We start from the raw sequence: 15,593 nt of genomic DNA, 5'->3' as shown, positions 1-15,593 counted from the left end.
TCTTGGCAATTATAGTCTTTACACAATTCAAAATAATAAAAAGCAAATTCCATTTTCCTAATGCCATACTCAATCCCTTTTGTACATACATGAATACAATATCATCCATAGGCTGAAATATAAATCCAGAACTTCCAGTTAACTAAACTGCATTAATAACAACAAACCATTCCCAGCTGTCTCAGGGCTGTGGCACAGACACATATGTCACCCAGATTACCCAAAGGCCAGTTCAGCTGGCTACATCACATTATTTATAAAAGCCATTGCAGAGCTAAAGATACACTGCATTAGTCAAAACAAGAAAGCTTTTAAAGCAACTGATTCAGGGATTGCATTGAGGTTGCTGCTGATTAAACTAGAGAGGAATCAGAAGAGTATATTGAAACTCAGGGAAAACAGGAACCTGGAAAAAAGAGAAGTGCAGAAACAATCACAGAATGGTTTGGGTTGGAAGGTACCTTAAAGCTCACATCATTCCACCCCCTGCCATGGGCAGGGACACCTTCCACTAGCCCAGGTTGCTCCAAGCCCCATCCAACCCGGCCTTGAACACTTCCAGGGATGGGGCAGCCACAGCTTCAGAAAAATGAATCCAAAAGGAACAAGCCAGAACAAAAATGAACAGTTCCTAATTGCTGCCTCACATAAATCTCTTGATCACTAAAGTCATGGGAACCACTCTTTGCAGAAGGTGCTACAACATTCCCCATTAGAAGTGCACAAAATCAAAAGCAACGCTCGCCTTTGTCTGCGCCGCAGGAGCCAAGATCTTCAAAGAGTTTTCAACTTCACTTCTATCACTGCTGCTGAAACAATACACAGGAACTCTTTAGCAGACACTGTTTTCCCACCTCTTTGTTTGGGATCACAGGCTGCCTGCAGACAGAAGGCTCGAAAACTCAAGTTCTGTCTGTGCTGACAGAACAGATTCTGTGCTCTCAGGTTCCAAACCAACACGACAAACTGCCCCCCAGTTTCACAGTGCCCTACTGGCCACACTTCTCTAAAAGCAAGACACGATTATTAGATGTTAATTGAAGGCTAAAATTAAGATTGGAGTTCGTGGAAGTCTACCCCTGACTCCTCCCCAGCCTGCTCTCAGACATGGTGCAAGGCTGGAATTTTCTAGAACACATTTGCCATTTAGACTCAATCAATGAGTTCACTCTGCTCAGGCTCTGCAGGCTGTGACCATCTCTGCAGGAACACAAGGCAGTACAGAATCAGGCCATTATGCTATAAACTCTTTTTCCAAAAGCTGTAATATTTACTAGTATCTGGTCCCGGTGAGGATTGAAATTCAGTTAACTAACGTTCTAAAGCAGGCTGAAGTATGTGATGAAAAGCTCTGAACATTAAGAACAATTATCTAAAATATATTTGGCTTACATCTCTTTTCCTAATATTAAAAATTACACAAAAGCAAGATTTAATATTAGAAATGAAACATATTTTTCCCTTTTATATATCTATTCCCTAAGTACCAGAACGAGAATAAACTTACTTCATTTGTTCTTGTAAAAAAAAGTCTTTCATGCTGTTCACCCTTCTTATACACATTTCCTTGCTGATGTTCTCTTTCTGCATTTAATCTTGAATAGTTTGACTTTTCTTCTGAGGCTCCTTTTTTCCCTTCATGTTTGAATCCCATGACATTACTCTCTAAAGTCATTGTTTGTGTAGCTGCATCTTTCAATTCCACTTTCAACAACTGAATATCCTTATTAATCTGTGGCACTGCATCTGGATAAAGCTTCTCATTCCCATCAAAAGTTGATTTCAATTCTACTTGCTGCTTTAAGAATTTAGTGACCTGCTTGAAACGTTTGAGTTCAGCTCTTAGTTGAATAATCATTTGCTTAAGATCTTTTTCATCCTTTTTCTCTATATCTTCACTTGAACATTCTTCCTCAGTCGTGTTCAGATGATCTAACAGTTCATTTACAATTTTCATTTGTTCTTGTCTGCTGCACTCAGGAAAGAGGAGAGAAAAGCCATGAATTTAGATTTTTATTTAAGCAAACAAAAATACCTTCTAAGAAACTCTTCTGCTGTGTCGTGACACATCTGAAATTCCCAGGAGATTTTGTTTTACTCGCTAATGAATTACGAACAAACAGAGTTTTTGAAACCTTTTCACAACTCAAATTCTATCATAAATTATCTCATCAGTGCTTTTCTCCTATTTATGGCCATATATGCTCTACTGTCCCTCTCTCAATTTATGAACTGACACTAAACCTCTGGTAAATAAAGTGATTGCTTATGTAACAAAGAAATATATGAAATATGAATGGATTTTCAAAAAAGTTTACTCTCTGCCTTAAAAATTAATTTATACCAAAACCACGGGAGACTTTAGATCATGGAATCACAGAATATCCTGAATTAGAAGGGACCTACAAGGATCATCAAAGTCCAACTCCTGGCCCTGATGCTGAGTTTTTCTAAAAATCTATCTCTTCGTGTATTTTTAGTGTAAGAGGGAAGATGGAAACTGAGAAAGCAGCCAAAAGCCTGCAAAACCAGCTCACTGTAGACCACCAAACTGCCCCATGGATAACTAGTGGTTCATGGACAACAGTTTGGAAAGTGATGTTTAAGAGAAACTGAAGCCAAAAAAGAGGCATTTCAAGCACAAGCAAGCTCTCAAATTCCACAGACAATTTTTTGTGTGTCCAATAGAGAGCTGTTTGTGCCATCAAACACACAAAGCAGCATTTTAAACAACTGCATTTATATAGTTTAGCATTTGAAATGGTAGAAGCTAACTAGGCTTTTTATGGCTTTCTCTGGCATCTGATGTCATTAGTGAGAATTCAGTTATGCAAAGTACAGGCTCATCACCCGTCAATCTGGTCATTTATACTGGAACACAGAAAAAACTACACGCTAGAGTGGTAAAAATGATGGTGCTGGAATCGCTCATTAGCAGACTTTTAAGTAAAGTTAACAAATAAACAATGTTTTCTGTTCATCTTCTAAGGGAGTAGTACCTCCTCATTCACCACTAACTACTGCTGTGACAACTAAGACCATTTATGCCTGTTGGGAGAGTTTTAAATAGTAATGTGAAAATAGAGAATTGCTGGAGTAAAGCCAAGTGCAGGATGGCGAACACAGAAACCAGGATTTGACTTGTGTAGCTCCATGTGATATTCTGCTCCCAGCATTGCTCAGCACAGTTTATAGGGAAGGTCATTCCCATCACCCTCTGAAAATCACTACACCCAGTGAAGGAACAGCACTGAAAGGCACTGGAAAAGACACATAATCCTGGACATAGTGATTACAGTGGAGGAAACTGGGAAAGGAAAATGAGAATCATCTCCACCAAGGCTCTAATTCAGTTCTCAAAAGGAGATTAAGTGGTGTAAACATGAAACTGGGGAAACTAGTCAGGGAGTGTGGTTTTCCTATACAGACATTTCTTGCTTGGTATCGGCCAGTTCCTATGGAAATGAGCATTTTAGCTGGGAATTGATCAAATCAACACACACAGACACTTCAAAAACACTGGTTACACCAGGGCTTGTACAGATTTAGGTACACAAGTGCCTCCTCCTGCACTGAAAGTGACCCAAGCACTCACAAAATGGTTCAGCTCAGCACAGTCCTACAAGTGATTCTATTGGAATAACCTCCTATTCAGCTGCAGGACATGGGCCCCAAAACTCCCTGAACCACTGACAGAGAGCAAACCTCTGCCCAGGCAGTTCAGGTGAAATGCATAGAGAGACATGTATTCAATATTATCCCTGTAAAAATCATTGTAACTCCAATTCCTCCCCCCTCAGATCCCCATGTATATAATTTTTACAGTCCCCTCCACCACACCACCCGTGCTCTCAGACATTTTGGTTTTCTAAAGGAAAATACCACCTATTATGAACTGAGCCCTTTAACTCTGCTAGATCCCATCCTGGAAGCAATCAGTCCCTGCAGCAAAGCTCCATGTATCAGTAACTTTGGAGAGTTTCTTTCTTGCAATGGGTTTTTCTTATGGATTTCTACTGATAGTGTGTTTCCTAATTACTTAATTGCATGATAGACTAAAATGGCTCTGAAGGTGTCTTGCCAATCTCTCAGGTAAATTAGACAGTGCCATTATCTAAATTCACTTTAGCAAAATTACTTTATTCTCTTCTCAAATAGAAATACTGTCAAAAGCAGTGCATATCCCTCATACTTACGTAGATTCCAGCACAGATGTTCTATTTTCTCTTAAAAGAGATGTGAGCAAGCTCTCTTCTGTTTCATATTCACTCATTCCCATTCTGCCCAAGTGTTTGTCAGCTGTATCATGCTCAAATTGAGGCTTAATTGGACTCCTATAATGTCTGCCTTTGCAGAAACTCTCTGAATAGCCCGATGGAGTTATCTGCTAAAAAATTGCAAACATTGTCTTATTACACAGGTATGTAATGTTCTATTAAATTCAGAGCTGTAATCTTTTTTGTAATCAGGTTTGGTAATTCCTGATGCTCTCTATCTGCATTAAGAAGCATCCACAGACATTTCGCTGGCTATTTATTAATAGGAAAACCAATTAACATCTATTTCATATGATTAATTCATAGAGATCAGTTGTTTAGGAAGGAGTAAGAAGATTTCCCTGAAGGTCTTTATCCGTGAACAGGTATGAAACTTCTGGAATGTTGCCTGCAAACTGCAGCTAACATTTTATTAGTTCAACTTGGAATCATCTGTATTTACAGTACAAATTCTGTCCTGGGATCTCCAGATGCAAGTGATGGCTGGGACAGGAAACAACATCAAGTATTTTACAAGCTGCCAACTTCTTGCAGAAAACACTCTAAGTGTGTCCTAGGAAATTTCTACCTGGGATCTCTGCAGTTATTCAGCCCCCATTAAAACAATCAAAGTCAGTATCAATCACATGAGAAATCAGGCCCATGTGGGTAAAATTTCCATCAGCAGAGAGAAGTAAGGATGTTAAAAAGCCAAGAGAACCTTATCAATACATCACTAACCTGTTTATCCACCTCACAAGGAAAATCCAAAGATACTTGAAGGCATACCTGGTAAACAAACACAGAAATGACAAATTGCATCATTATTCCTCAACATGACTATACAAAATGCCCCATTTTGTGTCATATTTTAGCATGTTACAGTTTTTAAACCCGAAAGGTTCAATTTTAATTGCACTTGATGATCCTCTAAGGTCCCTGCAATCTGAATTATTTTGTGGTTCCGTGATGCTTTATATTAGAATAAGAGGACAGCAGATTCCTGTGTGTATAAAAATGCAGTCCACCAGTCACCAAGACATCAAGAACTTCAAACCTGAAGAAAGATCTACAGTATTTTTTCCTCAATCACAGCAGCAAATGAATCTCACACAATTTGTACTATAGGCCTGAGTGTAATGGAGGGAGAAGATCAGTGTGTGTTTAGGTAAAGAAACATGATTTGAAGGGACTCTCAGTCACCCCCTTTCAGGATGACTATAAGTACTCCAACAAGAGAACATAAGGTCCACAATGAAACCTATTTTGACTGTAAAGCCAGCAGAAAAATACAGGAAAAAGCTTCCACAAACTCTTAAGGATAACAATCAGTTGAAAGCAAACTCAGATAACAAGAAAAGCATGCTTTGGTCGCAAAAGACTTTGTGTTCTAAGAAAATAAGAGATTTTAAAGGCATGCAGAGAAGAGGGCACTGTAACCCAATGTACCCTGAGCAGAGTCCTACCTGACTGACCCTCTCACAAAACTGACTGTTCTGCATCTTCCTGTCATTGTCACCATCTTCAGTCTGCATCACAGGCTCCTCTGTTGTTTCAAGACACTACACAAAGTATGGAATGATGTGAAAATGTAGCACAAAAAAAAAATACTGTGATATGAAACATGCATAAATAAGTCAGTGACATGTCTTAAAAGGAAAATAAAAAAAGCCTGTAATACAAAGTAACAAACACTGAATTAGATTTCTTCGGCAAGATCAAAGAAAATTAGTACAAACCCCAGGAATGACTCTCATCAAATACAGTGAAACTTCATCTTATACATTCCTTTATTTTTATTTAACCCTTTCTCCTCAGAATTTATAAAACATACAAAACCAGTCAAGCCCTCGTGGCAAAGGAGTTCTGTCTCCTCAGTCGTACTCTCGTTGTGCCTATTCTATTTTCCAATTTCCAGAATTTATATTCATTTGCTACACAGTTTGGGCTCTTCTCCAGCATCCAAGAAACAGACTCAGGTGAGAGACTGGAGGGAAAGGAATTGGTGTCTCAGGGTCCTGGATGTGGTATTTATAGCTTGGTGCTGAAACTTAGAGAGTGAAACCTGCTTCCCCAGGATCACAGGCTGCAAAGTCCTGGCTCCCAAGTCAGTCCCATTGCAGGCAGAAAGGATTCTATGAGCAGAGTTATTTCTGCTTCCTAAGAACACTGGGAATTGAATGCATGTGTGGGGTTTGATTTTTTAATTGAGCATACATTGAACGTATGTATATGTATATATATATATATATATATATATGAAATTAATGAGAAAAACCTTTTTAGCTCCCAATCCCTTGCAGTAGAAGCAACCCTAATGGTTTTAAGTATGAATTTTAAAAGGCAGAAACAGGATGGTGCAGTGTATTAATACATTTGCCTTTTACAATTAGAATCCTCTACAGAAAACTTAACTTCCAAGTCATGTTTGGATTATTTTGGCATTTTCACTCGGATTTGGTTTTCTAGGACAATACAGAATAAAGACAACTTGAAAACTGGAGGAGGACACAGATAGCAAGGATATGCATTATAAAATCTTTTTATTGTCATCATGGGATGACAAAAGTCCAATAATGTTAGCTATTATAAAAAAAAAACCTGTTTAGATTTAATCTTCCATGTGTAGATTAAGGACAAACCCTGCATTTGTGTATTAAAAATGAAGTCGTTTGCACATGTAACTTATCCATCCAATGCAACCACCTTTTACAACTCAACAGTTTTTAGTACCTGCTCTTCCAAGGCCAGTATTTGGTTTTATAAGTGAGGATTCTTAGCATGAAACTACTGCATAAGACCAACAGGTTATAAATACACTATTACAATGAATCACTGCAGGTTGAGCCTGGTCCTATGGTCCTCTCTCTGAGAGGCTGAAGACAAACTTTCTGTGCCCCAAGGAATATAATCTAATGTGCAACAAAACATTAAAAGAAAATAAGTGTCTTAAGGCCAGAAAAATAAACCTACCAAGACTAAGCTGCCTGTTTTAAAGTATTTCCTTGGAGACTGAAAACCTTGAGAATGTTTTTTTCGAAATGAACCCCTGATATGCTTGGTTTGCAAAGATCCCCAGAGCCCTGAAGGTTGAAATCACTGAGGCTGCTTCTCTCCAAGAAAGCAGATGTTCAGAGGACAGTACAAAAACAACCTTTTCCTCTCCTCTTTCTCCCTCCCAGCATGAACATGAAGCCAAGAAACAGAAGACTAGGGGCTATCAGACCCTGCAGAGGCACCAACATGCAGATTCATCTGATTTGTGCTCCAGCTTAGGGAGGGAAAAGCAAAATGGGAACATTTTAAGAACCTGAGAAAGATACATCTTCCTGTGTCTGTCCAAATTCCTCTTATAACACATTTTAGTGTCATCCCAGCACCACCTGCCAACAAATTTTAGCTCAAAACCCACACAAAAAATAGAACATAGGGTTTTTTGACAGTGCTTATTAATATATAAACCACAGTGTTGTCACAATCCATAACCCAAAATCCAGGTTGCCATTTATTGCCAGGCCTGATAAAATGACAAATGGTATAAATGATAAATGATAAAAACTTTTAAACTAAAAACTTTTAACTAAAGATCCTTTCACTTTTGAGCTCCAGAGTACTACTGTCATTCTGGCACAGGTTAAAATCCATATTTCATTTTCTTATTTCCTTTACCAGAATTGTGGGGTTTATTTATATTTTACAAGCTTCACTCCTCATCATTCTACATCTAATTTCGTGTAGGGAGCTTTCAAAGAGCAGGTCTGTGTGTACTTGTCATATGGAGACAAGCAGGAGAGCACAGTGTCCTGTCATGATAATCCCAGCACAGGACTGGAATTCCTTTGGAATTAACTGCAGCATCCTTGGGGGTGCAGCACCCTCTGCAGGATGATGAGGCAAATTGCAAAAAATATTAATTATGGGAAGTGCAGGCACTCAGAAAGGGATCACCCACAAGCTCTGTGCCCAGACCTGTTAGTGACACATAAATTCATTATTTAAATAAAACCACGGCACCCCTAAAAGTCTGTTTCTCATTTAAAATGTATTTCAACTAAAGGTAGCATGAGTAAGCCTTAAAACTGAAAAAGCAAGAATATTTGGTGACTTCTGATGACTGTTTGACAGCACATCCAGGAAAAGACATGAGCCTTTTTCCTGGGTCCTGCAGAAAAATCATCAATACCACAGTCCCAGTTCTGGAATCAGCCAGTCCCTACACACAAGAAATTCAAACTGTTCCTGTCCTTGTTCTTTTAATTCAGAAATTCAAGGCACAAAATACCAGCACCATCATTATTCTTTCCACATTTTTTCCTTCCTATTCAATAAGTTCTGCAAACAACAAACGGGACTGAAAGCAAAAACCACAAAGGAATATAAAGACAAGCACTACCAGCCACACTTCCAGAAATATTTTCCAACAAGCTGGAAGGGTCAGTAGGATCTCTCAGAGCCTCCTGAACACCCTTCACCACTCACACACAGTAACACACGTGGGGACCCAGCTCCCAAAATGCTTCTCAGTGGAACCTCTTCTTTCCCACAGCTAAAACCAGCCTCACCCTCAGGAAAAAGAAGGAAACACCAGCAAGGATTATTTCCACAGAGCTGGGGGCCCCTTCTTCATGTAATTCTCTGTTCTATATGAAGAAACAGCCACACGTTTAGGTGACCTGAAGTGCTGTTCTCTCTTTTTTGGCTACATTGGACCCTTTTGTTTTGTACATGCAAAGGAAATCTAAACTAAACTCAGAGAATTAGACCCAGCATGAGAATGACTCTGCAACAGCAAACAGATTTTCAGGAATAACTAAAATGCTATATAAGATACTGCTTTCTTTGTAAAATTAACTATTTCCTTCGCTTTCAATTGACAAAACAAATGGATCACAGACCCAATTAATATTTTAATGAGTATGTTGCTTCCTTAAAATCAACTTGACACATCACTGAACACTTGCATTGAGCTGATTCTCTGTTGTGCTAACGTGTTAAAATTGTTTACATCATTAATTTAAAAAGTTATTATAAGGAATTAGCAACTTCAGCCCTGAGGGCTTTACACTCCTTCTGAACTGATGTAAATGACTCCACAAGGTACATTAGATGAGAGAGTCAGACTCAGTATTTTAAAACAGAAAACCTACCTCTCTGTGGTTTAATACTTTCAGTGCTTCCTTCCCTTGAGAATCTGTTGTACAACATCCAGACTGCCTTTCTTTAAGTTCTTGATTAATTGACTGCAGTTCCTTAACCATCAGGAGCAGATCAGACACCTAAATAATCAAAGGAAGAACAAGCAGAACTTTTAACATCCAAACTAGTAGGAAAACACATGATGATATATAAATGTCCAGCTAAATCCAAACTGCAAAGTGGGAGAGGCTGGGTTTGTGTGCCTGCTCTATGTGTGGAAACATGGTTATGCATTTGTGAGTTGGCATTCAAGGAACCAGTTTCCAGTCAGTTATTGAGTTCAGGTATTAAGTTTCACAACTCAGTGGCAAGAACAAACCTGAGGGCACCTCACACCAACAGCTGATTTGAGAAGAAACATTTAATGCAAGAAAAAATGGCGTTGCAGGGAAATGGCATCATCCAGAAACAACCTGTTCTTCTGCCTCCAAACCCATTTACAAATCACTCTCATTCTGAGCAGCTTCACAAACACAAAATCTGAATGGACACTCGTGTTCAAAGCTCTTGAACAGACATTACAGTCACAAACCCATTTAGTATATCGAGAAGGCAACATTTGGAGAAGAAGGTGAAATCTTTTTATTAGACCAATTAATATACTTGGAAAAACGGGTCAGCTTTCAGGCACACAAACCCCTTTTTCCAGTAAGAAGTTATATAAAAACATCTTCTGCTAATGAGTGTCCCTGAACCTACTGAAGGGAATATGCTCAGAGATAGAAGTGGTGTAACTCCAGAATGGCACTGGGACACAATCTGGGGCTTTTTTAGTGACACCTGTTCAGTGTAAGGGAAAATTCCTTCCTTTAGATTACCCACCTCCAGAGTGTGAGCACCTGCCTACAATTCAGCTGGCCCTGAGAAATATAAAACTCCACTTATGTTCACTCCCAAACAACCATATTCAAAATAATTCCTTGTCATAAACTGGAGCATGGACCAGAGGTCACTGCACAGGGTAAGGAGGAAGAGAACAAGTTTCTGAAGTCTAATATTGGTTTATTATATGGCAGAGGTGAATTTCAGTTCTCCTTATGTAGAATGGAGACAACATTCATTTACCTCTGGGTTATTTTATAACATGCCCTATTTACCAAAAGGTTTGAAAGTTCTGGAGTCTGCTGTATAAACTCTATATCTTCATGTTTATAAAGGTGCATGAAATACACATTGTGGGATATTTAATGTCAAAAGTTTCCTTTGGAGTTGATGTACATGATGTCTGAAACATGGAATCGAGTCAAAAACTTGAGTCCAAGTGTCTCAGAGCATAAGACTTTGGCAGCAATTCCCCCCACCTTTCAGCTGATTCTGAAGCCCATGTGGTGTAACAAAGACTAAATAGTTCATAAAAAGTGGGTCAAAGAACCACAGAGATGTTTCCTTCAAATTCTTTCAGAACAACCCAACTGTATCTAAATAACATTTCTGTGAGAGATACAGAAACTATAAACAAAGCAGAATAAAGCCATTAGAAACAGTAAATAATAGAAAAGATCAATACCTTTTTCTTAAGTTCTTCAAGAGACAGATGATCTATCTGTAGGCTTAAATGATCTTGTTCTCCTAAACAGATACTCATATAAGATGTTTGATCACCACAGAAAGATAGTGTTTCATCTGCCAAAATAACCAAGGACAGGCATTATTTCAGAAATTCCATTTGCAGGAAAACACAGCACAAAATGCACAGACAGGACTTTTTGAATAAGAACCTTCCAGTAAGTCTCCCAGTTAAAATGTTTCATTCCCAAAATAAGCTTTCTGTTTAATTGAAAAAAATTTTGTCCTCATATTTCTTTGTGCTTCTGACACACAGACATGCTGCATTTTCTGTGGCTGTATTTTCTGTGGTTATCAGCATGAGTTGTGAATGTGATTCTGAATTATAATTTGCATATTTAGCATTACAATTAGAAATAATTTTTAGGAAGGATAAGTTAGGCATGAATAGTTATTTGGTTTTAACTATATTTTTATGAACAGGAACTCAAGGTTTCAAGGCAAAAGGCCAGGTTAGACAAAGTTAATGAATTTATTTTGCTTTTGGGTCAAAAGAATGCAGCCATTGAATTGTAAATAGTTACTTATTCATTTCCTCTATAACTGCAGGAATTATTTGTTATGTTTCAATAAACACCTGCTTATTTACAATACAGATGACAGCTAATTCTGCAAATGGATCTCCTTAAATAGAGAGAAGGTATATCTAAAGTAGGACAAAGAAGAGACATCCAAATCCTACTCCCAGCTCTGACACTGATCCCGTGGCTGCTGCAAGGACCCAAAACTCACAAATTATCACTAATTTTTCAGAGTCTTCATTCCCAGCAGCCTCACCCTCAACAAAACTGCTCCTGAGAACACAGGAGCATCCACGAGGCCCTTTGGCCCACCCTGGTTGTGGATCATCTGTGGGCTTTTGAGGCTGGAAACTCTGAAACAGTCAAAGTTTACCTTTTATCACTTATCAGAGCTGTCAAGGGAGTGATGCTAAAATTGAAAATCCAAGTTGAAAGGGGAAAGTGAACAGGCTTTATTGTTATTTATATATCCCCTAAGGAATAAACCAGATACATCTTGTACATATGCAGTAAACTATATTTAACAGTGCCCACTGACATTATTCTTTTCTATATCTAAGAATATCCTAAAAACACCTCCCAAGACGTACAATAAAAAAGCTTGAAGATAAAGTTATAGTTTAAGGCTCTACTCTTTCTGAATCACTAAATAACAAAACCTCTGGCTACTTTTTCTTTCTCTAGAAATAATTCTTCTATTAGGAGGAGGTTATCCATTGTCTGAGACACAAGCTCTTTGGGAAGTAATTGCATCCCATGGTCAGAAGGTGACCTCATTGCCACAGGTTGATTCCAAGTCAGGAACCACAGACTTCTGTGAAAAACATAAATTCTGAGGGTACAAAACTCGAGGCAGCATGAAATGATCCCTGCTGCAGAATTGCCATGGAATTACCAACACCTGCTGCATGGAAAGAGAGAAGCTGTCCCTCTGTATGTGCCCTGATTTGCTGTCACAAATCCCCCAAATCATCTTCAGTGTAGAAAGCCAAAAAGAAACCTTTTCACACCTTTTTTACTCTCAAATATTTCTTCTCCATCACAGCAAATTGACTGTAAAAAAAACCCAGGGGTTTTTTTTGTGCAGGGAGAGGGTTGGGCTGCACATGGCTACAGACCTTGGCGGTTTTTCATGTCCTTTATCTGATCTTCTAAGATCTTCTGTAGATTCCGGTTGCCTAAAACATCTTCCTCCAGTTGTTTTCTCAACATGAAAATGTTGTTCAGTTCCACTTGCAAGCTATTTATGCTGGAAAGAAAATGGGGGGGGAGGGTGTGAAAGAAATCTTTGAGATTCAATTCAAACCTCAGCACATTTTATCCACCTGGGCTTGCACCAAGAGCCCATTTCACGTTCCCCATCGCTGGGTTTCACCACAGTTACATCATTTTCATGCACGAGCACAAACAAATCCCTACATAGGAAGAGGAGACTAAATGTTTACATACACAGCCTCTTCCTGCTGTTTTGAGCTGTGCTGTTTCTAAGTCAGCTTCCACATGACAGAGCTATTCCAGCAGCCAACTCTGGGCAATTCTTTTGAAGGAAAAAATCAAAATTACTGACTTCTGAAGAGTATGCCAGAAAAATATCATTATTATATAATGCTGATGGCTTTGTGTACTCCATTATGTGGTGACCATGGAAACTTCATTCCCTTGCCACAGAGCTACACTATATAATCTAATGCTCCACTTAAGAAAAATATCAAAAAATCCTGTTTCACTGAAAATATGACCCCGACATAACTAACTGTTTTATTTCTTCATTTATCCACACAGTCTGTAAAAAGACCTTTTGAGGTCTAAATTGTCTCAATTATCTCAATAGGGCATAAATGTCAAAACTTACAATTTATAAATTTGTCAAGGTGAATTAATTCTTTAAGCAGCTTTGCCAGGGAAGCTCTTTAGCATCAGCCCCTCAGGTCTCACAGTCTCAGCACCTGGAGCTGTCCCTTTCTAAATCTTCCCCACACCCTTCAACTACAACAAGACAGTTCTGATCAGTCCACAAAAAGACTTAAGTACTGAAAAAAACAACCTGAAATTGTACTAAAATGAAATAAATAGGATTTAATAAAAAATAAGTAACACGGTACGACTGAACACATCGTATTATTTATTTTCACATTTACTTCACTCAGTGTTTTAAAATAAATGAAGCTGCTGTAGAATTTCCAATCCACTGCACTAAATGCCAGAAAATTCAGGGATCTTTAAAAAATTTAAATCCATCTTACAGGAGACTGTACAGGAACACAGAGCACATCATACTTGCATGAGAATAACAGCGTATTGTAGAAGCACATTAATTAAAAGGCTGTATGTATGAAAAGACTTTCAGGCTGTCTCCTGACAACTGTGCTGTTGTCAGGGTTTCCTGCACAAGAAACTACTGCTTTAACCAATTCTGCCTCATACAAGAGCTTCTTTGAAGAGAGACCTCTCTTAAAAGCTCAGCAAAAAAATTAAGAATAAAAACAAATCAACAATTACTAGAAGCCAGGTAAGCACATTTTCTCCTTTTCATGAGTTAGAGGTTTTATAAGAAAAAGCATTGATTCCCCACTTGGAGAGACGGGGAATGTCTTGGTCCTGACATCCTGTACCTTATTTTGAAAAATAACCACCCAGGTTGCTTAAAATAAATAATGCCTAAAAGAAGATATGTCAGCAGGAAAACAGATGTTTGCCTAAAATCCTTGTCACTGCTGATGGCAATTAAATTCAGCTTCCTCATCTGTTTATCTGCAGGGCTTGTTTATCCATTTCCAAGAACTTTGGCTGTTCAAGTCTTCCCTGATGAGATTCACAGCACATCTCAGCCCCCAAAACTACGAGGGGGAGAAACAAGACCAGTCTCCAACTTCGAGCATCGCGTGCAACTGCTGCGTGACACTGCTCTGTGCATCCCAGAACCCCACATCAGAAAACCAGAACCAGTGATCCTGATCCTGCAGAAGTTAATTGCAGAACTCCTAGGACCCTAATGATTACACCTAGAGTTGTAAGTTTCCTTATTTGAAAGGAAAAACTCGTTTCAGAGCCACTTTCCTCTGCTGTTGTTACTGAGCGGAGCGATGACAACCACCTGACCCACAGAACATGGCTCAGTGTCAGGCCACACTCCTCATGTGAAATAAGAAATAATCCCCATAATCTGACTTCTGTCACTATTTTTAATTAACAAAATTCTAGTATCTAAAGCAGCTCCTGAGCTGGGGCCAAGCACAAGCTGGCACAACTGTTAATGTGCTTAACTCACATACAGATCTCATCTACTCACTTCATGGTTTCCAAACTACAGTGGGCTATAAACCAACTGCAAAATACAAACACACATTCCCCCAGGGCTGGCAGGAATAAGCCATTGCCTTCAGGCAGAAAGAGTCAGGAGGCTCTCAAACGCTCTCAATATCTAATTAAGGCGTTTGTAATTATAACAGCAATAGTAAATTTTTTATAAAACATTTAAATTTATTTTACCTTACGGCTAAGAATTTTCTTTATTTTATCATAACATCTCCTCCTCAACTGCCAAGCAATAACAGGGTACAAAGTAGGCCACTGATTTCTCTCTCAAATGTTGTGTTCTTCAATTTTAAAAGGTTAAAAACCACTTGCTCCTGCCATACTTCTCAATGCCTTACATCGAAAGTGTACTATGTAATCTTCAATTATTCTGTTTTGTTTAACCTTTTCCAAAGTCTTATGGGTTTATATTCTCATCAAAATTCTCAAAGTGTGACTTTTAAGATGAGCATTATCTGTATTTTAGAAGAAAACCATGGCAAATTGTCCAGCACGCAGAAGTTCACTGCAATTTGATTTTTCCCCTATATTCCAACACACCACATGTAACTGCTGAAAATCCAGCTGCTTACTTTGGTATCTCAATGGAAATGTGGGTTATTTCAGATTCCAATCCAAACAGAAATTTTTCAGAAACATTTAAGTAATTTACATAATAGAGCCTCACTTACAAAAATACTTCCCTTTATAGAGACTACTACAGCGAGTTTACAAACAACTGGCTGGTAAAAAAAAATCT

At 38.5% G+C, this 15,593-nt stretch overlaps 1 protein-coding gene across 5 annotated transcripts in view; it reads right to left on the bottom strand.

Moving 5' to 3' along the window:
* CDK5RAP2 (CDK5 regulatory subunit associated protein 2) overlaps positions 1 to 15,593 on the bottom strand; it is a 72,325-nt gene that overhangs the window by 29,688 nt on the left and 27,044 nt on the right. For 3 of the 5 annotated variants that reach the window (XM_027649851.1, XM_027649853.1, XM_027649855.1), the window contains exons 16-22: positions 12,658 to 12,788; positions 10,960 to 11,075; positions 9,404 to 9,532; positions 5,723 to 5,818; positions 4,998 to 5,045; positions 4,197 to 4,387; positions 1,508 to 1,970 (exon numbers count right to left, since the gene is read on the bottom strand). In XM_027649851.1, coding sequence (XP_027505652.1) covers positions 1,508 to 1,970; positions 4,197 to 4,387; positions 4,998 to 5,045; positions 5,723 to 5,818; positions 9,404 to 9,532; positions 10,960 to 11,075; positions 12,658 to 12,788 — 1,174 coding nt within the window. The remainder of the gene's footprint in view (positions 1 to 1,507; positions 1,971 to 4,196; positions 4,388 to 4,997; positions 5,046 to 5,722; positions 5,819 to 9,403; positions 9,533 to 10,959; positions 11,076 to 12,657; positions 12,789 to 15,593) is intronic. The other 2 variants (XM_027649852.1, XM_027649854.1) reach the window with 1 other exon arrangement.

The sequence above is a fragment of the Corapipo altera genome, unplaced genomic scaffold (assembly GCF_003945725.1).
Source record: "Corapipo altera isolate COAL_440 unplaced genomic scaffold, ASM394572v1 268, whole genome shotgun sequence".
NCBI classification, from domain to species: domain Eukaryota; kingdom Metazoa; phylum Chordata; class Aves; order Passeriformes; family Pipridae; genus Corapipo; species Corapipo altera.
The sequence above is the reverse complement of the archived record's forward strand: the minus strand, read 5'-3'. Positions and strand labels throughout refer to the sequence as shown.